Source organism: Ciconia boyciana, chromosome 2 (assembly GCF_034638445.1).
Source record: "Ciconia boyciana chromosome 2, ASM3463844v1, whole genome shotgun sequence".
NCBI lineage: Eukaryota > Metazoa > Chordata > Aves > Ciconiiformes > Ciconiidae > Ciconia > Ciconia boyciana.
The window spans coordinates 77,933,419-77,959,621 of NC_132935.1; the positions used below are offsets into that span (position 1 = coordinate 77,933,419).

Below are 26,203 nucleotides of genomic sequence, written 5' to 3' on the forward strand. Positions count from 1 at the left end.
AGTATTTGGGGGGAATATCACTTTACTGACATGTTCGTCAGTTCTTCCCTATACACCCTTCACTAATTACAGTAGGATTCAGAACCTAGGGCAAGATGAATGCTTAAACTTACATGGTAAAGCAACTCCTGTGAGTTTGTATGCTAATGACTAGCTGGACTTTGATGTTTAATAGAAGTTCTCTTCAAGTTCTCTTCTTCCTAATTAATGAAGTTCCATTACAATATATATTCTTTGTAACACCCAGGCTGAATATTGCCTTTGATTAAAATTAGAGTCTTCAATATAAGTTATGGTCCTGTCTGGCTTGAATATGTCTAACCCTCTTCCTGATGTAAGAATAAATAAAAATGGTATTTTGCGCTTATTGAACTGCTTTTATAATGACATACTTTAACAGGCTGACAAGTCAATTGTGCTTATGCAAAGCCAGACAGCATATGTAAGTTTAGAATAAGAACTTACTCAACTCATTATCAATTTTTCTAATTATACTAGACAAAAAGGCAGGAAAGTGAAATTAAAGAATTTGCTAGACTAGTTTTATTTCTTTCATTTCTCAATTGTCTTGCTACATTTATATTTTATATATATATATATATTCTGACTGTTCCAATTACAAAGAAACAGCACAAAGTTGTCCTAATGTGATTGCCTGAATAAAAGATCAACTATGAGAATCTTTTGAAATAAGAAATACTTTCGTAAGATCGGCTCATCAGTGGCAAAAAAGTTCAGTTGTGAAAGCAAGGATCAAAGACATCACACGTGGTCTTTGAACTCCTGGATGCCGGTTGTCACTGAACTTTTTTGCTCTCAGTCAGCACTGCAGCCTGTATCTGTGACGGTCACTGTTATTCTACACATTAGAACTGTTGGCTTCTCAGAAGGTAAAATCAGCAACCTCACAACTTATCGAAGAATGGTCAATTATACAGTCTTGAAACAAAATAGTCCATGTGAAAAACTTACAGAATATATCCTAGTATACAAACAACCATATTTTTTTAGCTTTAATCCTCTACGTTTTTCTTCCAGTAAATAGCTGCCATGTGGTCACATAGTCTAAAGGAAATTAGAACTTCTGTTCCAATTTCAGTAGGAGATTTGTCTGTGTAAGGGCTACAGGGTTGAGTTTTAGTAGTTGTGTTCGAGATACCTGGGACAATATTTTGCATTTAAATTTTGTTTCTGTTCAAGCAATAGCTGATAGGCTTCTGTAATGAAACAAATGAAAAAAATGTTGAAGAAACTTTCCTACTACTTTCATATTTACTCATAAACAGATACACATCCATAATTGCTTCTTAGATCTACACGTCTCAGGGAAGGGTGAGGGTGTATTTACACAGATACCTGAATAAGCTGATGGAACTTTTGTGAGCCTGAGAATACATAATGAGAATGAGACAATGCGCTAGAGGCATCTACTAGAATCTTTGTATCATTCCAGAGCATTAAAAAAAAAAAACAAAAAACCCACAAGCAAACTTCATTCTGAATTGTATTACTCAGTCTTGATTTCACTAAAAGATCTATAGGGGAACACACCGTATGTCAGGAGATTTATCTTTCTTACAGATGCTTTTAAGAATGTGGTTTTGGCATATTAATTGGCAAAATAATGTGGAAATGTCTTAAGTGCATCATTCTAAATGTCATTGTAACACAGAATATAATTATGTATTCAAAACAATTTGGAATTTTTATCATTTCTTACAACTCATTCTTTATAGAATTTCCATCTATAAACATCAAGAGCAGCTTCATTTTTAGCTGACTAAAAATTTAAAATTAATTATACTCAACTCCAGAGAGGGCCTGTTGCCCAAATTAAGTTATTTAACTGCAAAATATGAAACCACTGAAACCTTATTTCCTATTGACAGCAGAAACTATAAACTTACCTAGTATCTGCTATCTAGTATGTGCTTTTTGGCTTAGTTTTTTTTTTAACTATCTTTTTAGAGCATAAGTCAGAATACCATGTTGTACTCCATTTACATGGGAAATAGTTATCATCACATTTAAAGTTACTACAGTCTTTTTGTGTACCACTTACAACCAGTAATGCTTTTTTCTAGATTTTAAATTAACCTAAATTACCAATCTTGCAATAAGTAATATTCCAGGGTAAAAATCATATATTTGCAAGATAAATGCAAAATTTGCACAGAACTCTAATGTGTACTTTAAAAAAGTCATCATTCCTCCTCTTACAGAAGTGCCTCAAAGCTAGTCATGAACAAACATGTTATTATAGATAATCATGCTCAAGACAGAGCACCTACCATACCAAAACTGCAGAGACAGTAAAACTGTTGAATAATATCAAGTCATCAGCATCCACACATATGGCAGCTCAGCTACTACCGGTCATTCATACTACTGGTGTTAGAAACATAATCAGAAAGGATGCACTGTAGGTTCTTGGGTTTTTTTAAACACAACTCAGTGACTCCCTCACAACAGGCTTTCGGTCTTGGGGCATCCCTTCCCCACAACTCTCTATGCTGTCCCATTAGAGTTCCCACCGTAAGAAAACATTGAGAGCAAAAGCTCACTTGGAATACCTACATCCTACACCTTGATACGGCATTATTCACACAACATTTCTGCTAATATGTTCTTTTTAATCTTTCTTTACAAGGTTTAAGGGACTTTGAATAAAATTCTGCTTTTCACACTGAGATGAAACCACTGTAACAAGTAGGATAAAAGTTACGAGAAATATTAAGCTTAAAGTGGGAACAGGTGAGAACTCAGGGGGCAGGGTGGATCCAGTTTTCTGAAAGGCAATTATCCAATTGCTTCTACCTACCCTGAAAGAAGTGGACCTTTAAAATGAAGTACAAAGACAAAATCAATAAACAGAAATAGTGTTTCTTTTGATACTCACCTTCTCCATCACCAGGTCAATCATGTTGATATTTGAATTGTACAGTATCTTCCCATGTAATAAAGGTTTCAGGAAAGTCCATAGCAAAGCCCCATTAGAAGACTGCAAAATCTCCTTATAAAGCTTCAAGCAAAATGGAGCTGCAAAAACGAAGACAGACTCACATTTAAGACAGACAACACAGGTGAGGTTAGATTATTACTATTTTTTTAATTCAAAGAAAAGCTTGAGTCTTAATTTAGGATCTGCCACAGCACCATGCCAAATACCATGCAACTGCCACTAAGCAATCACTACAGGTCCCTGAACAGAAATTGTTTAACCACAGCCCATCATAGTCTTGAAGATGCAGAAATCTAAACATTAGATAAGAAAAAAAGAATCAGAATCCAAAGAGCTGCTCACATTTGTGAAAAGGAGCCTGTGAACCCCATCTATCCTAAAAGTTATATTAGTGCATTTTAGAGTGGAAGGACACATGCAAAACCTCTGCCCACGAAATGAATGCTGAGGGAAGAGTCACCTTAAAAAAACAGACTTACTCCACACTCTAGGTTGTTCTGTAGCTTTTTATTCCTACTTAAGAAAGAAGTAGGAATACATAAATTCCTTGAAAAATACTGACTTTTTTTTTCTATAATTTCATAGGAACCTACCAAAAATACAGGAAAAAATTGGCATGACACTTAACTTCTTGATTTGAAAAATCTAATCAATTGACTTTTCCATTCCTTACCAAAAAAACATGTTCTTACATCAGATGGGGCTATTAATGCATTAAGGTGTATGTCCTTCAGAACTAGGATCCAAATAATAGCTTCCAAGTTATCCCACTGCACTTGCACTCAAGCAAAGGCAATGAGTTTTCTGTGAGAAATATTTAGATTTTTATGCCCAGCTCATGTGTTTTGGAGTTTTTCATTATTTATTATGACTGGATTTAGAAATATCCCATTTCCAGTGCTGTGAGGAAATATTAAATAATGTCATTAACTCCTCAAGGAAGACAAATTATTGTACATAATGGAAAATTAGGCCAAAAACATTTAAACTCCTGCCAAAAGTTAAAGAAACAAGTGTCAGAAATGTATCATTACGAACATCCAGTTCTTTGCCCAAATTTTTACTTTCTTCAAGGAAACAATAATTACTAAACACAATCATTGCTAAATGACAGCAAAGAATTAAGAGGTTTAATTCTTTGCTGTCAAAGAATGTCAAAAACATTAAGATGTTTCTGACTGGCCAGCTTGGAGTGACCAGTCAGAAACATCAGTATGCTAAAGACAGAGAAGACTTGCTAATCTGAGTTTGCCGTGATTTTCAGAAAGTCATTGGCAAGTGTCCGGTGCACAAAATCTATACAAGTTAATCACTGAAGGAGTACAAATCAAGTTTCTGTGGCCTCATATATTTTTTTTTATTTTCATTTTCCATTGCCTCATTTACCAATTTGTAAAATATGGAAAACAGTATTAATTCGCTCATAGGAATGTTGGAACTAACTGATGCTTTAAAGATATTTCAAGGTCCTAAGGTAAAAGGTCTTACAACACTCCAGAGTTGTGCCAATATTAAAAAAAAAAAAAAAAAATCATCAAGAAACAGATAGTGCTTCTGGCCTAAACAGCTTTGAAAGAGACTGAGTCCCAAACAATCCCTCTAATCAGCCATCCTGCTAACTCCACTCTTCAAACAGGAAAGAAAAGCAGAGCTGACTGCTTACTGCCATCCCACACACAAGTGAAGAAGGCTAGGGCAGAGCTCTGGGTCCCTCCCGGGGTCCCAGCCAAGTCAGAGTCAGTTTCTGGCTGTAGAAACCAATAGATGATAGAGCCATGATTCACAGTCACAGATCCTTCCCTAGTGACACTCTATCACTGTATTCTCTTGCACAGGGTCACTGAGGCACTAACAAGGTTATTAAAATATTAATCAGGGTAAGTCAAATGTATGTTTAGGAAAGGGAGCAAAGGTGAAATTATGTAAGAGCTAACAGGTTTTCTGGGCACTTAATAAAGAGAATAAGAATATTCTCTTTATAGGAATATTCAAAAACTTATTTTATCCAGAGGGCTTGCATATTTTACTGCGCAGTAATACCACAGCTTTGTGTTCACAGAAGAAAGGCATGCAGCAATAAATTCTCAATCTTGCATCTCAAAGATATATTTTTAATGCCAAGTGCTTTAAAATTCTAATAAATATGTCTCTAAGACAGGAATATTCTTATTTATTATTCGCAAAGACAGAAAACAACCAGATTCACTTCTGTCTCATCCACAATTATCTCATAGCCATAAAACTTTTATTGATCAACCCTTGTGCTCAGGATTACAGTGTCAACTGAGATGTCAGCTGGTATATAAACATTTCCATTTAAGAAGGAAAAAGGTCTCAAAACTCTGAATGCATACATGCAACTTGTAATTGATAGTTTTTCTTACTTGAGTCTTCAGGAATGCCATATTTTGCCATATTGTCCTCCGAGACTCCCATGATTCTGGGCATGTCGATGAACAGGTTTGCATTGCTGAAAAATGAAGATTCTTCCTTACACACTGCCTTGATTACAGACTTCAGGGACCCAACAGCTGAACTTCTGAACTGCCCGCCTTGCAAGAACTACAACAAACAGATATACAGATGGATCAAAGTTGCTTTTAATAGCTTCAGGGAGTAGCCCTGGTGTTCTCTCAATATTGGCATCCAAGAAGATTGACAAAATTAGACTGTTGAAACTGCCTACAAGAATAAGGGCCTGCTGTGCTGTTTTCTGTTCTCCTCATCACCTTTACCATGGGGTGGGGGGGGGGGGGGGAAGGTGATGCGGTTTTAATTGCCAGGATACTCAATGAAAGACAGTAGTATAATATACTACATTAAACTTTGAAAAATACTGTGTATCGGTTAGGCAAAAAAGGAATGAAAATATCGAGACAACTGGACTAGAGTTTCCTTGATTACAATGTCAGTTCTCACAAAGTCTGCTCTTCTGGTAGATTACGCCTGCGTCACAAAGACAGCAGAAACAACCAAAACCACTTTGCATATGAATGTTTGCAGTGAAAACAGTTGCTAAGAAGAAAAAAAAATATTCAAGTGCATGTGTCCTAAAAGCCTATTTTTCAAATACATCTTTTAACTTGTTAGATATGCTTCTAGTTTTTGCACATCTTGAGTCATACCAGCATTTATTATTGCCATTTGCTCGTGACTAGCAAATGAGGAGAGCAATCTGACTGCTTTTATGGCTTGAGAACCATCATTCACCACATTAAAAAAAAAAAAAACAAAACCAGCCTCCTCTGTGCAGCTTCATTTTTCAGATAACACTCTCAGCTGTAACTGGTATCTCATGGAAGGCTGTACAGGTACGCAGTTCTAAGAGAGGATATGACTGCAAGGCAACATGCTGCTGGAGTATAACTGAAGGATGCATTGGCCCGCCTGATACTCATTACAGTTGCAGATGCTTGTCAAGAAAAACATAACTAGAGTATCAGATATCATTTGAAGACTGCAGAACTGGCAAATAGAAAAAAGACTGTGATATGTCAACCAAAGACATTTGACACTGAAATAAATTAGCATTTTATCATTGGAATTCTTTTTTAAACAGAAGAGTCAATTTTCAAACTAGTACAGCACTTTACATAAGGAATAAATTACAGACAGTTTAGAGATTGTGCTGTTAGAAAGAGTTTATCCTGCTCAATGCATTTACTGAAGTGCCAGGTGCTTCTTTAGTAATCCTGGAGGAACATTGGAAGTGTTATTCAAAACTCAGTGTTGTCTGCTCCCAAAATCTGACCTTTTGCATACTGTTTCAGCATACAGCATAGTAAAAAAATAATATCCAGATTTCATAATACCATCATCTACAGCTCCTGAACAAGTCTGCTGGCATGGACTTTACTGGAGGAATAAACTTTATTTATGCACAATGCTGAATAAAAGTCATTTTGAATCCTTATTAGTGACTATTTGCACTAGAAGGATAAATGAGGCTTATTTCAGTCAAAGAGCACGAACTTGCTAATTAATTCCAGTTCCAATCAAAATAACTTAAAATTCAAATAATGAATATTTATGCAGTAAGCTGCCACCAACAGACTGAATCTACTTACTGTCAACTAAATAACCAGTGAATCAATAAGATATGTTTCCTAAAACTTGGTTTTGATAAAGTGGGAGAACTATATACGATGGATGTTCACAAAAAATTATCTTTGGTCCAGTTGTTCTAGTTTAAACTAAATGAAGTAGGTCTGTAATCAAGGCTGATGAATCCAAACAAGCAGCCTCCTACAAACAAAGTAATCAGTCAACCCAGTTGCTCCAACAAATTCATGGAAGAGGAAGGCTGGTACTGAAGATTAAAAAGCTATCTGGAACTGGATTCTCAAATGGGGGCAAAAAACTCACAGCATAGGGGTTTCTGACCTAATTGGACACCTGTATGCTTAAAAAAACATTATGAATAAAAACAAATTCATGTGGAGTAGAAATATCAGCTATTCAATAAAAGAAACCTAAAAGTCAAGCCAGGTTACAGCTTGCACATAAAACTAAAATAAATTCAGAATCATTACATTAAGAGCGAGAAAAAAAAATGCAATTATCCTGGAAAACTACAAGATGGTTAAAGATAATTCAAAATTTGATGAAACCGAAGGGCTAAAGGAATCAAATGCAGAGAAATAGATATTCCTAGTTGTGAATAGAGCCATAAACAAAACAAAGTCTTTATTGTACTGAAATTGACGGGATCAGGGGAAAAAGTGGCAAAATTGCTGATTTGGTTAAATTATTTTTCAGAAGCCTATCAAATTTAGATGGCAATATTTGAAGGAAAAGTAGAAAATTCATCTATACTCAAGAATGAATGACATAATGCTCCAGGAAATAATGGATATCTTGTTGTGATGTTTAATAGGGCAAGTTATACAATAAATTTTAAAGTGCAGAGCAGTTAAAGACAAAAAGTATGTGAGGAGTAGAATTTAATGCATTATCAAATTATCGTTCCAGACCAATACAATATATTTACGTGGGAAGGCAAGTGCTTTTTCCCGAAAAAGACATAGGCTATCTCTAAACTAAGTGAACTCTAACAACCAATTAATATTCTTGTCCTAGAAAATATTAAATCAGCATTAATCCTATAACTATGTAGTGGGTAAAAAATGGCGTTAAGAAGATATTGCAGGGACCCTGTTAAAAGGAAAGAAAGGACTGGATCACAGAGAAGTTACTAGTGTTATTCCTGTGAAACTGATCTTAAGTCCACTGTGAAAAGTTTTTTAGCCCTGAAAGAAGCAAATTACTGAAATTTGCCTATAATTTCATACCAGAAAGCATTGCAGGAGAAAAGAAGGTCAGAATGTGATATGGCAAGAAACCAATTACCTAATTTAAAGTAAATTGAATATAAAGATAACCAGTGCAAAACATTATTTGTCAACTGAAATCATGAGATGCTGTTATAAAATGGAGCTTACCTGGGTATATCACTGATCCTTGATCAAGTAAGAGACAAAAATGTATGCAGCTTATTAAAAAGGTGAATGCAAGATTAAGGAAGTCATTTTAGTAGGTATAGACATGAATGAGTGGAACTACAAGAGTCATCAGCCATAATTCCCCTCAAAGACTGTACACATTTCTTGTCCCCAACATTCAAGATTAGCCTTAACACAGCATGTGAAGATGACACTAGGATGTCTGAGACAACTAAGAGTCTGTTATAAAAGAAAAAAACTAAAACAAACAAAACAAATACTAAAATAAATCTATTTAACCTATCAAAACAGAGAAGGACTATGACTGGCCTTCCACAAACACATGGGCAAGTCAGAGAAGTTATAAAACCTACAGAACATTTTTGATACAAAAGTAAACATACTAGCCATGGATAAACTTAAGTCAGAATTTTATACATTTATAACACCAAGAGGTTTTTCAGTAATGATAGTTTTAACAGAGAACTTGTTCAAGTTAGTGGAAGGATTACAGAATGAGGCCACCTTTCACAACTGACAGCATTCAGTAACTCAGCAAGTCCCCTCCAGCTTATCTATTCATGAGTGACAAACATACCAGAAATTAGCTATGGAAATATAAACGAATAATTTCAAACGGCAAACAAACAAGCAAAAATCATGATCGAAATCAGCAGTGTTTTTCCTCAGGGAGTTATCCATTCACTCAATGTTGTTAGCAGTAGAATATGGCTCTGTATTGCAATTACTACTGACTGGCAGATATTGAGTTTTTACATCAACTTTTATTACACAGTAAGTAGCATACCAATTCAACTTCGCATTTTACAGATATTTTAAAGGTATTTCTTGCTTTTCATTTTGTTTTTCAGACAAAAATCCACACATAATTGACAATTACTTTATTACCTCTTTCATTATAGACATAATTAATTTTTTTTTAACATCAATTTCAAAATAACTTTTTCAGTTAGAAGTTAATGAAGGAGACAGTCTGTCTTACTCTGTGCTGAAGGTCCACATATTTTTACTTCAAAAAGCTTTAAGCACTTTATTTGGTAACCTTCCTAGGTAACTGAACTACTTTGCTGTTGGTTATCATGAAAATAAAAATCCAGAAAGATGGACTCTTTTGGAAACAAAAGAAAATATTTAAGGAGAAAAGTGTATAAGCAATATCTGCACTTTAGTGGCACGCTTATTCAGTAGCACAAGTTTGGCCACTATGGAACAGAAACAAACAAAATAATTTTATAATTAAAGGTATTATTGGAAAGTAGAAAAAATCCAGTTAAACCTGAAAAGGAAAGGATACTTAAAAATAAACAACTTTTACTAGTCTACAAAATGAGAAAAAGTTAGAGACAGAAGAGCCCTTCAAAAAATCAACCATCTGATTTATTAACAAAAGAAATAGACACTGGTTTTTTTAAGTTCTCCACAAATTATCAGGTGACAAAACCAGCAATTTCTCAAGAAAAAAAGGAATTAACAAAAACTAAGAAAATAAAGATTGTGTCAGAAAAAGTGACCAAAAAAGGTAAGATGTAAAAAGGAACAAAAATTCCAAGGTTAAATCTATGCTGTATTACAGAATATGGGTTGCCATGCAGCAAAGATTAAAACTGTGACCAGATCGCCCTCTGCTGTTCGATTTGTTCCTTTGCAAACTTTTTTTGAACAGGACCTTTTGAGAGGTTCTTCTATCAAATAAGCAACTTCGGGATTTCACTCCAAAAAGAATATTTAATTTGTTCGAAGGAGAGTCTGACACAAACAGAACTAGTTTAAGGAAAGCAGAAAAGATGTAAGCATCTGATGAAAGCCACCTTTCATTGTGGCAGCCAAAGAGCTACCCCGAAGAAGAGATGCTCAACACCAAAACTAATATGCACAGAACAGCATTTTACAACATGCCTCTGTCACACAGATTAGAAGATCTTGAGAAAGATTCATATTACTAGGGAAAACAGTATTTAAGGCAGTGTTTCCTCCGTACTGTAGTCACAAACCAGTTTGCGCTGTTTACCACTGAGGGATCTTTTAGAAGTTTGCAATTTTAGAACCAGATTCGATCCTAAACTTTCCACACAGAATAGCAAATCCAGAAGGTAATGCCATAGGGGTCAGTGGGTCTTCTTATGAAATTGAATTCTGCTTAGAAACAGAAATCTTTTTTCTGATTTATTTAATACTAGATCCACGACTGTGCTAGCTGTATAGCAACTGCCCTTAAAGGCAGGGACAAAAGAAATATCCTCACTCACACCTCATGCCACTTTTTTTAAAATGTCAAGCAGAACTATCACGCAAAAACCTTAAGTGACACAAACAGAAACCCATGGCAGATACAAGAACTGCACATGCTATCTTGAAATCTCATCCTTAAAAAAACAAAGCTATTTTTTTATAAACAAAGTAATAGTCTGCTCATCAGAAAACCCCACAGCATTAGCAGAAAAGGCATGGCTATCTCCTAATCACAGATAATACATGCTGTCATTAATCAGTAGCCTAACACTATATTAACTTAGGCTATGATCTCTTTAGTTAACAGAAAGAGAGATGACAGAAACAACACATCGATAGTCTCAAAATTACTACCAGAGTACTTGAAAGAGATCAAATTAATCTTCCTAGGGTCTATGGACTCTCTTCTCTCTAAGTTCCCAACTGTCTAGGACACAATTTCTATTAGTGTTCCCCCTTATTAAGCACACATCCCTAACAAAGCACCTCACGATGGGAATTAAGTTTGCATACTGAAATCATACACATACCTGCTGCAATGCAGACACGTCAAGCACACCAATATCTTGAACTCCTTGGAGGAACACTGGAAGGTTTTCCATGACGTGGTGGGCTTTATTGAGAAGAGAGCTGATACTAGAAACCACATCCAGTAACATGTTTAGTACAATGCCTATCTCAGATGGTATCTTAATCTTGGAAAAGAAAGAAAAATCACAACAATAAATTCCAGTTAGAAACGAATTTTAACCTTTCAATGAAACACTCAAAATTATTCGGTCTTTTTCTAAAGCCAATTGTACAATGTTCCTGCAAACTATGTTTAACAAAAATCCTTTTAGTATAACTCCCCAGTTACTCTCAAATTCAGCTAAAGAAAAATTCTCTGGTAATGTTAGAACTGGCCTATCAGAAATTAAAATCCAGAGAACATGTTTATACCTACCAAGCTGAAGAGAGCTCTCCTACCCAAGATGCCAATGGGGTCTGCAACATCCTGCCCCCCCTTGGAATTCAGTGTAAATGAGAACTTTTCCTTCAACAGGCTCAAGATGCTCAATGCAAAAATTTAATATTTCAAAAATAATTCATAAGTTAAATTAAATCTAGCAACCACTTTAGTTGCTTTAGGAATCATATTAGACAGCAAACTTTCCTGTCACACTGTTCCTCCCTTCGCATTTTTCATATACACTACCTTTTACCTAAAATAATTGTGTGCATTTCGTTCCCTACTTGAGTAAAGTTCAGTTGGCTGTTTGCTGTTTCTACCAAGCAATTTCTGGCACTCTGAATTTTCTTTCTATTTCCTTTTCTTTTATAGGTGATTTAGATTATATGGTAATACAAACCAATTCATTGTTACCTGCCTATGCATGATAATAAAAACAATATAACCTCATTATATACTTTCAGCTACTTCTTCTGATTATCTTTATTTTATCCACTTTTATTTTACTTCCTACTACAATAATGTCTGTGCTTAATTTTCTTCTCAGCCTTCACCTGCTCTTACACATTAAAAAAAAAGAAAGTAAAAAAAATCTTATTCCGTTTAAAAAAATAGTAAAATTTCCATAATAATTTAGGATGAGCTGACAACATTTTTTATTCTTTGCTAGGAATTCATTATGCTTCAGTAGGGTTCAATAGAAAAGCCCATCAAAATAAGCATTGGTTTTTTCTTTCCCCCCCCCCCCTCTAGGTCAGCAGATAATTCAGAAAGTAGAAATCTTTTCTTTTTCCTCTGGTATCTTAACTTATTCTGGTAAATTGTCTTGGTTTTAAAAGTGTGTGGCCAACGTGTTTAACTGGGCATGCAGCATCCAGAACATAACCTGGCATCTATGGCTTTAGAAAAAAATATTCTTCCTCCCAGTGTTATAACTATTTTTCAACTATTTGTACTTACAACATTTTATGTTCTGTCAATTACCCCAAAAGAACTGAAATAAATGTCTGCTAACTATCAGAAATCCCATCCAATAATTTTGCTCTTACAAGTAAAAATATTATCTCACTGAAAACCCACACTAGGTCTCAGATTATCTACAGTTGTACAGATAATACAGTTTTGCTACAGACTTCTGCATCCCCTTCATTATAGTTTTGGCACTGTATTATTCTTGTCAAAGTCATTTGACTTGGGTCCTATAAAATATAGGAGGTTTGCCCTTATAGAGAGACTCATCCTGAGAGCTGGAAAAGCTCCTTCCTGAAGGAGCCTCCTGTATTGCCAACATGATTTCTACAGCAAATAAAATGCACTCCAGAGTGCTATGAATTTTTCTAATATGTCACATTCTTCTAATGTGAGCTCCTATGCTTGTTTTATTCCAATTATACCAGATCAGTCTTCCACACTTACAAATTAAGAAATGACTAATTGCATGAACTGCAAACTTTGCTAAACATTAATAAAACTATGTCTTCGACCTCCTGTGTTTTCTCTAAAGCTTTCATAATTAACTCCTCAGTGATAATTTTCCTGAGGAAGCAAGAAATGGAATACAGTAGCATCTACCAACCCCATTCTTCAACTGTTGTGTTTGCTTTGTGGAGCTAAATTAAGACAAAAAATGCCATGTGTTTGCTTCCACAGAGAAAGAACATCTAAAGAAATAATAGAATTACTCATTTATCTAACTGCATGCTTTAGACCACCTTCAAAAGAAATGCATAAGAACTGAATGCTTTTTTTTCCCATCTTACCTTGTAAACAATATGACGTAAGTTCAAATTCTGTATAATCATTACAAACATGGTATACAAGTCCAGTGCTGGTAAAGAACACAATTCTTCCACTACCAGGGAAGTTTTACTGTTTTCAGGTAGCTTTAGCAGCAGGCTAAGTAATTCTTCATCACATCTTCCAGTTAAAGCTACCAAAAAGGCACTGTAAAAAAACTATCATAATGTATGTGTATTAAAAATTTTTCTCCCTGAAATGTATCACCTTCTATTATAGTCAATAAGGTGAGAAATTGTGTCACAGTAACATGACAATTTGCAGTCATCAACAGACCTGAAACAATGAACTATACAGCTCTATATCAGATGGTATGTTCTTACTTTATATTATATGTACATATAAAGAGATTAAATATATTTCTTATAAAGATTTACTTTTGTTTGTGAACAGGTCCATCATTAATTCTATGAGCATTCATACCATAAGCCATATTTACAATGCTGAACAGGCCCATTCTACCAGATACACACCTTTGTTGCAGAAACACCTAAAGATCAAAATCTAGGTGTATGAACCACTAAAATCAAACAATATGGACCTTCCTTCTTTCAGAGGACACACAAATTTAACAATTAGGGATGCCTATATGGCACAATGTTCACTCTGAGCCAGCTCACATGTCTCAGCTCAACACTCCTTTGAAGTGTTATTATTTAATAGTGGATGAAGGGACAGATGCCTAAGCAGACCTTGGGCAAGACTACAATAAAAACTCCTTGGATAACGATGGTTTGTTTCTTCCTACAAAAATGTCACATCAAAAGAAAAATGCTTGCAGCCCAGATACCCAGGAGTTCTTAGCTACCCTTTCTCCTGAAATGCCTAAAAGAAAGCAAATGGCAGCAAGTCCAGAAAAATTACAAGTTTGGAGCCTGTAGGAGCCAAAGTACAGTACTCAGGGCTCCATTGTACTCCTTAGGAGAGAACCTGCCTGTACTGCCTCCGCTGAATGCATCTGTAGCTAGTAACAGTGAGGGAGAGGATCCCCAAGAAAATCAAATTAGGAGCCAAAGTTGGTCAAAATATGCTATTTAACTCTTTAATTCCTATGAACATTTTAATTTCCAACTTACTAGTTTGACTTTTGGATTTTTATTCTGGAACAGAATTTTGCCTTTGTGATTCCAAACGATTTCCTATATATTTAAATATTCACTTTTTTGTGCATGTACAAGGAACAGAATATGAATATAAATACAATTCTGCTAGCAGCATAAAAGGGTACTGATTTGGACTTCTTGTTGTGGAGGAAATTTGACTCTGTGATACAATTTGAAATTTATTTCCTCATGCCCTGCATGAATATCACCATTTCAGTCCAGTTTTAACCCATTCAGTGTTTTATCCACTAGATTAAGTCCCTCTGAACTTTCCTTGTAGCTTTGTGAGTACGAGAGCTAATCTAAACTCCTATGTTCAGTAAATGAATGCTTATAGTGCTTCAAGTCCTCAAGTTACAAGTTTTGAGCAGTTTCAAAACACAATCACATGGCAGTGAGCATGGCCAGAGCACAATATTGTGGTAGAAATTAAGGGTAAGTGCAATAAGCACAAACTTGCAGCCTTATTCTTACCATTCCAGAGGCAAGCACAGTAGTGGTATACATTCACAGAAATACAGGACTGCAATGGGCCTGCAGCTATTATAAACATTATCAGACAGTGGCTGTATATACCATAAACATAATGGGCATGCCTCAATTATAGCTTAAAAGAGTACTTGTGCATCTTGCATAATCAGTAAGAGACATAGGCTTTAATGTTCCAGTTGGACTGGGAGAGGATGTAAGCACTTAAGCAAAAAAAAAAATTCTGTATAGCTATGCAAATGTGAGATGTGGACATATATCTAAATTCTACATAGGACTTTGGCAAAAAATAAGGATAGAAAGTCATCTGAAAATTCAGTCAATTAGCATTATTATTCCGAAAGATCAAAGGTGCACCAAATCCTATTTAACTGAATCTCTTCCAGATGACTTCTCTCATTACCATTTACTGGTATCAAAATAACAATCTAACAATGAATGCAGTCACATTGCCAAAGAAGCAGAAGAACAAATCATCTGTAAGTAGTTATGGTGGTCTGAACTGCCTTTTTAATAGCCACACTTTTCACGAACAAAACTTGCAACTGTTTCTGCAAGTGGAGCATCAGTGACACCCAGTGGCTGTTTGATTGAGCTGATTATTTTATACCAAATGTACCCCCCACTCTTTTCAGTCATACAAACACTAACAGGAGAGAGAATCTGTAATTTAGGTGGCATTTTTCATGATTTCTACTAATCACTGGGATCACAGGAAACAACAGCAATGATAACACACACAGTCCTTCATTTGGAAAACTTACACAATCCACCCTTTAGACAATACTCAAGAGACAACAATAAATAAAGTGGAGGTAAGGCAAGATACCGGTAAGATAATGTAAGAACAATGAGGAGCACATGAAGGAATTAAAAAAAAAAAAATCAGACAACTCCGTACTGCAAGGATCAGAGGTGGGAAGATACAAAATGATTTCTCCAGGAACCCTCACCTTTTCTATAGTACCAAGACAGCAAAGCTCAAATTCCATGTCAGCACAAGGGGGTAAAACACTGCTGAAAATAATGAAGCGGTGCCATTTAGACTAGAAGACTAGTGCTACTATAGATTGATCTCCTTATGCTTCACATTGTTATTTTGAAGTCATAAATCTCACAAAATATTCCACATAGAAGTGACAAGTGAAAATGTAAGATTCCACACAAACAAGGCGGTTTGTTTTGTTTCAGTTAGCACATCAGGCTCTAGGCTGACCCATTAATTTAACTCCTCTTTTTGATCTTTTACCTTTGAATGAGAGATACTGGCTTCCAGGATGGTACTGATAATTTCTTCAGAAATATTGACAGAAGAACCAATGTCCAGCCTCAACTGAGTAAGATTCTGCACACACTCTTTGACTTTCACATCTGGAAGAGAAGAAAAATAGTGCCAGCAAGTACCAATCTGCTTAATTAAACTGCCCACGGATTGTATCCTTTTTGTTAGATTTATTCTGAGGGGCGATAAAGGACACAAAAGCTTCATATCATGTAATTCACTTCTACTTCAAATGTAAAGGTCACTCTCCTGGCAGACTGAAGGGCTTGTGTATCTGTTTGCATTATCCTGTAAGAGCACAGGTTATTCCACATCCCTGTATTATGAGAACACCTGAAATTAGTGAAGCAGCCTTTAGCCCTTTAAGATTTTCTTCTTCCACTAACTTAAGTCCCCTCTTTTTTCTAATGAATCCCTGCATCTTATTGGACAGGGTCTGACAGGGTAAACTATGCTGTCCTGTGCCAACTCAAGAACATATAGGTGAACATGTGTACAATGAAAATATATTGCATTAAGTCAGTAGTCTCCATGTGCAGTATCCCTTTAAAGTTTGAAGAACAATGAAAAAGTTATTGTCCTGCAAAATTACACAGCAGTGACTTGTAAAAAAGTGAAGAAAACTGGAACCCACCATTCAAAAGATTAAAATTGCTGAGAAAAGCTGCTGCTGGATTTTCTGACAACTGTAGCTCCAAATTTTCAGCCACCCTGAAATGATAGCCTTAGTTTCACAAGTTATCAGAACTAAGTCATTGACATTACTATGTATAAAAAGTAATGTGAATAGTGAAACAGTCACTAAATGAGGCAAAAGGGTCACATTATGGTCTATGTGCACACACTGTGCATGCAGTAAGCAACTCTACAGATCTTCTCATGCTGTATCATCATGTTTCATGCCTAAATGAGATTGCAAATGTAGATATCTTCCCATGATGGCTAAGTGCCCTAGTAAACAGTAGCTTATGGAAAAGCACAGGTCTAGCAATGTCTCGCTTCCATGTTTCTTACTGAATATACATTTTTAAAACCTAGAGATACAAAGCATTGCAGTTCAGGATGAATAAAGTCTATCTAATTGTAATTTAAGTAATAAAGAGTATACGCACATCAGATATTATTTACCATTCAAAAACTGGACATGAGTCTATGGTCCATAAGAGCAGCATCTAAGCTCAAGTTCTTCTGTATTATTACTATAATTCACAGAGACCATTCAAGACCATTATAAAAATAATCCAACAGTCAAACCAGTATAGCAACAATTATAATAAGGACCACTTCTAACTGACAGCAAGTTTGAAATACTCTGTAGTAGCAGTTTTATTCATTTACTTAAAATCTGCTATTTTTCCTCAAGGGAATAGCTAATATCTGAAATTATTTGGCTGTCAGTTTACAAGCACCATCCTGTGTTTCTGACTGTTTGAACTGCTGAACTGATCTGAATATTTAATGCTTTGCAAAAGATATCCAGTTGCTGAGAGGACAAGGCCACAGCAAAACAGCTTTAAATAAAAAATTAAGATATCAAAATTTTGACCTAATTGAGGTCGTGAAAAATTGAAAACTTTCTTAGTTGTGAGTCAAAGCATTCTCCTTGTGGAGCAGCAAGATCTGCTGCAAGTACTCCGCAAAAGTGTAAGGGGTTTTAGAAATATCCAGAATTTTGCTAAATTATTTAAATAATTTGTGCATTGTATCCTCTCAATTTTCAGTTAAATTAACAAAGCTTAAAGAGACTTTGATAAACAGTATTACTCCTGTATTTACATAATTTAGAACACAGACATACGCACAAAATAAAATCTCTAACAAGAACTGTTTGGGGTACTAAAATGTAAAAGGCTTTACTTTTGCAGTCGTCTCTGTATGTTCCCCAATATTAGTTGACATTCACAGCTGCCATTGCTGGTATTCTGCAAAGCTCTCAGGAAGCTTTCCAAAGTATTGGAAAGTTTTTGGTTTATATGTGCTATACTCTCACAATCCCCCTTGTTGAAAGCAGGCCACTTTCTTTCAATATCCTGCAAAACACAGTGATCATATGGTTAGGAAATTCATGAGATTATGTTATTTCTTGAAGTAGCAGGTCTTAGTAACTAGATGATGCATATTTGCAAATGAGAATATGGGTAAGGTAATAGTCTTTTACTCATTGTATTTGTAATTGAAAATGGGCAAGAGGTTTTCAAGAATCAAGTAATTTTCAAAGATTTGAGTTTTGGAAACAACCAAAAATATTTGTGAATTTGACCTAGCCTATCAAGGAGATTCATCCGTTAACAAAAATGCCAACATTTTAATTTGAAATCTAATTTCAAAATTAAATGAGCTTTTCTTTTTTCTATTTTAGGCTGACCATTTTTATCTTTTTCCCAAAAAATTGTTCTGAACAACATCAGTTTCCATTCAGCAAACCTAAATATCTGGACACTCATATCCACAGTTTTTCTTGCATTATGCTTTGTGTAGTATTCACTTTTATCTTTTCTCCTGAACATTCATATTTCTGATTTTGCAAGGTTTTTTTAATATTTGTAGAAGTAGGTCATAGAATGGTGGTGACAACAGAAATTCATTTGTTCTGCAAAAGTCTACTTTGAGATATGAATGATGCCTCTAACATCTGTTTACCATAAAACATTGCTGTTCATATCAGCAAAATGTCCAGGTAGACAAACTAGCAGAGCTGTTTCATAAAGAGGAGGCAAATTCTGTACTAAAAGCATGACTTCAGTATTTTGTCTGTGTGTGCATGCATGTGTGAGCTACCCAAAGGCCTGCTTCCAACTCTGGATGAGTCTCTAAATGCCAAATGTTACTCTCTCCTGCTGGTAATTTCATGCACTGTTAAAGAAAAACAGACTGACCCCAACTGGTAACCACAACTGCTATTTTAGCTTGAATGACTCTGGCCAAGAAGTTCATTTGTATCTAGCTTGTTTTCACAACTGTTCCTGTGAAGATTTAAAAGTATAAATGTACTCTGATTCATGAAATTACCAGTATCACAAAATCTAAAGGAATTAAAAATGGGCTGCTGTTTGGTATTGAATGCCAGTCTAGTTATTCTATAACTAGACTGGCATTCCTATAACTAATAGGAATTCCTATTAGTTATTATTCTATTAGTTAATATTATAACTAATATTATCCTATTAGTTAATATTCCTATAACTAATAGGAATTCTAGTAATTCTAGTTATATTTACAGCTTTCAAAGCTCACCAGTGTTTACTTAAGGAATTCCTTCTGTGTATCACTATCAAAAGCATCAGAGCTATACCCACACAAACCTCAGCTTTCTATAGCCACTGTGGGGACTCGTAATTCAGAGAGTAGGAAAAAAAAGAAGAAATTTCCATTAGTTTCCAAAGTTCAATGCATGTTGTAAAGAACACTTGTAGGTGTACAAACCACTCAAACCTGATAATGATCTTGAACCAGAGTGATTCCTTCAATGACAGAGAGGATTAAGTGACTCGTTAATCCATCTTTACACTTTGTAACAACACAGAAAAGGTTGCCAATGACAACTGGTTCTTCTGTAAGAGAAAATGTCCAGGCTTAATCAGTTAAAAAAATAAATAAATTACTGTAATCAGATTAAAAGTTAACCAAATAATAAAGGACAGAAAAGCTTTTAAAAGCAAAGTCCGATGTGTTAAGGCACAGAGAAATATTTCTGGCTAAATTTATTTATCATTGCAAGAAGGGCTAGTTTGATTCGATTTCCATTACTCTTCTCCATTACACTTTCCTGATCAATAACAACAGCAATACCTGCTACACAGCCAGCGAAGAAAACTTCATTTTTGCTCTTTGTGAGCAATAAGCATAACTCTGAGAAGCCGTGTATATTAACCACATCTACCTCCTCCTCAGGGAGGCTCCCCTGATCCTATTTCCCCATGGAGACATCAGGATGTTACCCTCCAGTGAGTAGTAACTTTCAAACCCTAGCTGCAAGGGGAGGGAAACAGCATTACATAGACATTTTGCATATCTAGGGACAAAAAACCATGTAAGGGATATTTATCACCTGATCATCCATGGAGGAAGTTTTTACCCAAGCTTGCGGCCCCCACGTCCCTGAAAAAAGTTTGTTCCCCTGCCTGTAGTGGGTTTATACATGGCATAGCAGGGAAGGAGTTTGGCTTGACAGTTGCATTCTGGTTTACGGAAGGATCAAGTTCGTTATTTCCCCCTTGTTTTTTTCCTTATGTTTGGTTCATAAGTCAAGAAGGAAGAATAATAAACATTCACGTGTTATGAAACATCCCTATGACCAGAGCATTGAAACAAGACTAACAATAATTTTATCCCTTAATCTCAGTTCTCTCAGTAAATAGACTGTTCTTCAGAGGTCAAAGACAGATCCCAGGTACCTAGCACACATTTTCAGGATCACTTATTCTGAGCTCAACATTGCTACTGTTTTACTCTTTGGGAACTACATCAGTCACAGGAGAGTGGAGAAGATAGTCAGAATTGGGTTGTAGTCACATCTTATGTTTTGTTTGGAAATGAAGTTGGCATAAGACATTAACAGTCTCATTCCTTGCTCTAGAATGACAGGTTAATACCTCCTAATTGCTCTTTGCAAACAATTCTGGGCATAGTAAGGTTAAAATATGAAGTTTCAAAAGCAAAGGCCTTGGTTACCCCAAAGAAAACATAATATGAAATTACACCCTTAGGTCAATACAGAGCCTTTCTTAAAGTGCTCATCTTGGGGACTTATATGCAAGGAATAAAACAAGCTTAACACATTAAAATTTGAACAATTTGTTGAAGGTGAAGTTATTCAGCTACAGTTAGCCAATCCACTGGCTCAACATGGCCAGAAGTGGGGGTGCCACTTCCTTTATATAATTGCCCCATTTTTCCTTTCTGTCAGCTATACGCTGCCTTGTGGCAACTCTGGCTCATTAAAAAACAACTCTGTGACTTCACTCAGTTCACTAGCTTGGCAGAAAAATATCCAGTAAAAAAGATAAGACAAAACCCAAATATGTATACAGTCTTCTGCTGGGTTTGTGAGTCAAATCAAAAAAGGAAGAGGTCCTGGTGCGTCAGAGTAAGCCCAGGAGAAAGGGAAAGAGCACAAGGCTAAAAATGAGAGAAGAGGAGCTGCAAGACCTCCTGCTTCCACTGAGAGTTTGAATCAACATGATCACTCCAGAAAGAAATCATCCTTTTATGTGATCTGCATAAAAATTTTTCCTGTGCCTTTGCTGGTTTCATTTCCAGGCATCAGTATGCTTGCCTTGCTTGGCATCACCCAGATTAACTTATTTTTACAGAAGGTTGCTCAGAGTAAAGCCTTAACATTATAGTACTAACACGTATGATGACCCATACAGTCACTACTGTAACCAACCTGAAAAGATTTTAAGAACATTCAAAATGGTAAACTGCAACTTCTGCAATAGTAGGACACTAGCAGGGTATAAATGTTTCTGAAGAATCTTGCAGATTTTAGACGCTCTGTAGAAAGATTAATAAGAAAGCATTATTTTCATAACAAGGGTACCACCGAAAATTTTCAAAAAGTGGCTATGTACGGTTGCAATCTTCAATGTACCATATAAGGATTTCAATATTAACAGTTATTACATTTCTCTGAGCTATTTCAAAATCAGAACATAATACTTCCACGTAAAAAAAAAAAAAAAAAAAACCAAAACCAAACAGGTTTTCATCAAGGGAGCAAGTCATCAGCTTTCTTAAGACCTTAAGAGTGCTGGAAAGTACCTTAGCAAAATAAGCAAAATCATAAAGGCTTCAGAAATACTGAGAGCCCACGGCATATATTGGCTTGATGGCAAAGAGCAGAATGCTCAAAATCTCTAATAATCAGCATTTGGGGAAAATAAACCACTTTTCTAGTGGTTTTGCTTTTGATTTTTCAACAGATTTGGCTAATACCTGGCCCTGCTGACCACTGGTTTTATATATTTGCATAAAATTAATCCTAAAGGTCTAAATACCACATCAGAGTCATGCATCAACTTCAGTATGTCATTTCTCAGCTGGTCTATGTCAGTAGGATCAGTATCTCCACCAGCAAGGCACCTTAGAGCTGTTTGGAAAAACCATCTTGTGGGATTCAGTGAGTATTACGTAAATGCAGCAACTCCAGTCTAGCAATACTTTTGTTAAATAAGTTTTCAGTAAACATCTTCCTGAAGCAGAGTTTCCTCTGCTGCTGGATTACATTTGATTTGAGTAATCTGACAAAAAATGACCTTGGGCTCAAGATTCCTTCAGAAACTGTATTTGTTAAACTGAACAACTTAACACTATAACCATAGCCCCAAAAGGGTCATCTTGTTTGCATAAGTCATCAGCAAATTTAAGTTGAAGCCATTTCAAATACAGTACATCTACATTTGGATATAGAAAGAAAAAAAAAAAAGGGCAAAAAAAAAAAAAACCACCACAAAATATCAGTCCCAAGCATTCCTTAATATTTAGCTCCACATCCAAAATGACTGTTGTCCACCAATAACTGGGGGTCCAGTGTTCAGACCTGCAAGGATTTTAAAACACTAGTATCTTCAAATATTTGGTTCTATAATAATTCCAAAGAAACCACCTCAAATACCAATAGAGATGACTAAACACATCAATAACCTGGTCCATACAATATAATGTGATACCAAATATGGTTGGTCTTAACACTATAAGTTGATACAAAATATTGTTTTATTCAAAGGCACAAATCTGAAATGAAACAGTAATTAACTTAAAAGTTTTGAGCTGTTTATAAACAAAGACCCCTCCTGTCATTGTCAGCACACTGTCAAAATGAGTACACAGAAAACACTCACCTCATTTCTGCCATTATATCCTTATGCAAATCCTTTAGTAAGAAGGTTATTTTGTTCCTGTCATGTCCTGTGGTAGACTGAAATATAATTTGCAAGATCTCTTGCATGATGTCCAGATTTCTGTTTTGGGACTGAGTAGAAACTTCTCTATATTGTGCATTATCAAAAAATGAATCAATGAAGTCCACTATCTGAAGCTCAGTATTGTTTGTATGCAGAGCTTCTTCTATAACAGTAAGATCAGCAATTACATGAAGGAGACTGTTTAGCAAAACTGAATTAGCGGTACGAGTATTATTCAATTTTTCTCTGCTAAGATGACCATCAACAAACAACACATCAGCGTAATCTTCCTTAGACTTATTTTGGAATAGTTCCAGAAAGTCAATAATGTCTTTGACAACCTGCATTAGGTCAGTTGATGAATTTTCATTAGCTATAAGGAGAATTAGAGCATGCATTATTTTAGAATAGTTTTTATTGTTACACTCACAAAGAAAGCTGTTCACAATCTCTTGTATGTCTTCAAAATTTCTTAATATAGCATCTACAGATGATGTATTAAACTGCTGTATTAAAGCATCAAGAGCCATTGAAGAGGACTGTCCAGTGGCTAACCTTAGTAATTGAAACTCTTGGTCTATCACTGCAAGTAAGTGTCTAACATTAAAATTAACCAATAAATCTTCTATGCTTGTAACTATAGGAAACCAGAAGTTCTCAAAGTTATCAGATATATTACTGTTTCCATTTAAAGCTGATAATATCATAAGCATTGAGTATGTCTGGTTTCCAACAGAAGACAGCATCATTAAAGGCTGAATTACAGAAAGAAAAGAAAGGACAGCTTCTGTATCCAGGAGTCCAGAAACTTCACTGGTCATATTCTTAACATTAGTAAGAACAGTCTTTATAAGTGATGTTTTTGAATGTCTGTTCCAACTTAGCCCACCATAAAGATCATCCAGCTGTTCAAGAACACCTTTGGCCATCTCCATTTCTGCCACTGGCATACTGCCCAGTGTTTCTACAATTTGTAAAGCCACTTGTCTCTTCAGTGTGGAGGAACAATTGACTGAGTATGTATTATTCACCTGCAGTGGCACAGCATAGAGGGATAGCTCATTCCAAAAATCTAGCAGCTCTTTGAGAACTGAGCCATTTACGTGATGGAGCTCAGAAAACTTCAAAAGAATAGAGTTCCATTCTTTGATCTGATGAAAAAAGCAAGTCAGATTGCGAGTGATATCCATCTGAAAGTCTTCCATAGTGCATGAGGAACTATCCTCCAGAGTGATGAGTTTCAGCTCCTTAATAACTTTGATGACTGCATTGTAACTAAGAGTAGAATTGCTATGCACAAAGTCACAAGGTTTGAAAGTGGGATCACTCTGAGGTGTTGCTGTTGTGAGAGTCCAGCAGAATGCAGCAGAAAAACAAACTGAGGCCTCTGCAGGTTCATCAGACATATCTGTCAGTGTCTCCAGTAACATTAGAAGACTTTCTACTTGATTAGAGAACTCCTCTTCTGTAAACATTGGCATTTTTGCTTCCTGAGTCAGTATGAAACCGTATACTTCAGTTAGTGCTTCTGTGATGTTTCCATGAGCTAACTTTTCTGTAAGGCTGATGACATTGAGGAGGAAACGGAACATCTCTTCTACATCGTAGAGCTCATCTTGCTTAAAGATCTGTGTTATTTGCCATAAGCCAGTCAGGTTCCAGTTACACAAATTGTTCTCAAATGCATCCCACAAGTCTGTTAACATTCCTAACTCAGAGTTCTCAATATACAAAGGTTTGATATTTTTAAAGAAATTATCTAGGATCCTCTGGACATGTTTGAATTGACTTATCAAGAACTCAACATCCATGCTTCTCATATTTTGCACCAAGGCTACCATATGCTTTAGAAACTCTTTATCATCTCTTAATGGAAAGCCAGTAAAACTAGAAGACTTGAAAATGTTAAGTGCCTTCCTTACCAGGTCAGTATTCAGAGCTGCTGCTTCTATCAGTTTCTGGAGAAATGTTTTGTGTTCACCCCGCAAGTCTGAGTCAAGTTCACTAATCACATATTGAAAGAACTCCATCAACAAACTGGTATTTTTCTCATGCAAGAAAAGTTCAATCTCAATATCCAAATGAGAGGAGCTGTTTTCTTGGATTTCAAAAGTTTTATTTTTGAGAAGAACTGGAATTTCTGCCAAAAGTTCTATTAATGAAAGCTGAACATGGCGAAAAGGATTAAGGAACATCCTCAAAGTCCTGTTTAATCCATGGATTGACTGACTAAAATGGGTGTTATTTGATGTATACTCTGAATGCCCCACTAAATCATTGACAACCATTTGTATTTGCCCTCCAGAGTTATTTAAAAGTGTAAAAATAAATTCAAGCACACTAATGTCATCTTTTACATAAAATTCAGGAAGAATAAATTTTAAAGTTTTTGCTATAATATTGAAATAAACATTTACACAAATCACATCAGAACCAGTTAGGGAACATTCAGGGAGTATCAAATTAAAAGTCAAATTAATGAAGTCCACCATGCTCATTAGCTTAGCATCTGTCTCAATGTTTCCCAGAGATTTCAGTAGAAATAAAATATGTTTTGCACTTTGAAGGTGGGAAAGTGACTTGTATTTTTCACTGAGATTACTTAATCCATGTATCCATCTGCTACAACCCTCTGCTCCATCCACTGTACTATAAAAGTTTAGAAAGGAATTAAGATGAGATGAAAAATTTGTTTGTGAATGGCTTATGTCTTTCAGAGTATTGTCCAAAATTAGTTTGGTAATATTCTGGAAAATGCTGATACAAACCATATATTTCCCTTGAGGTACACTTTTAAAGAAAGCAGTTGTGTCTTTTATCTCAGTGAGAATAATTCCAAGTTCCTTTTGGGAGAGCTTGAGAATAGTAGAAAGGGAATTTCCAATGGAAAATACACCAGCACTCCTATCTTCTCCCTCAGCTCCTCCTGAGATGAAAGTATCAAGCCAAGAATTCAAAAAATCTCCATTAACAACCTTGAGCATAGATTTCTGCAATTCAGTTATCATGACTCCCATCACTT

General features: G+C 35.6%; 1 protein-coding gene across 1 annotated transcript in view; it reads right to left on the bottom strand.

The window, feature by feature from the left end:
* The window catches only part of ABCA13 (ATP binding cassette subfamily A member 13), a 155,151-nt gene extending 129,682 nt beyond the window's left edge, over positions 1-25,469 (bottom strand). The window contains exons 1-10 of the mRNA XM_072851592.1: positions 23,119-25,469; positions 21,666-21,772; positions 19,709-19,827; positions 18,134-18,306; positions 16,911-16,987; positions 16,244-16,365; positions 13,366-13,560; positions 11,184-11,348; positions 5,347-5,524; positions 2,900-3,039 (exon numbers count right to left, since the gene is read on the bottom strand). Coding sequence (XP_072707693.1) covers positions 2,900-3,039; positions 5,347-5,524; positions 11,184-11,348; positions 13,366-13,560; positions 16,244-16,365; positions 16,911-16,987; positions 18,134-18,306; positions 19,709-19,827; positions 21,666-21,772; positions 23,119-25,469 — 3,627 coding nt within the window. The remainder of the gene's footprint in view (positions 1-2,899; positions 3,040-5,346; positions 5,525-11,183; positions 11,349-13,365; positions 13,561-16,243; positions 16,366-16,910; positions 16,988-18,133; positions 18,307-19,708; positions 19,828-21,665; positions 21,773-23,118) is intronic.
* Positions 25,470-26,203: the final 734 nt, after the last annotated feature.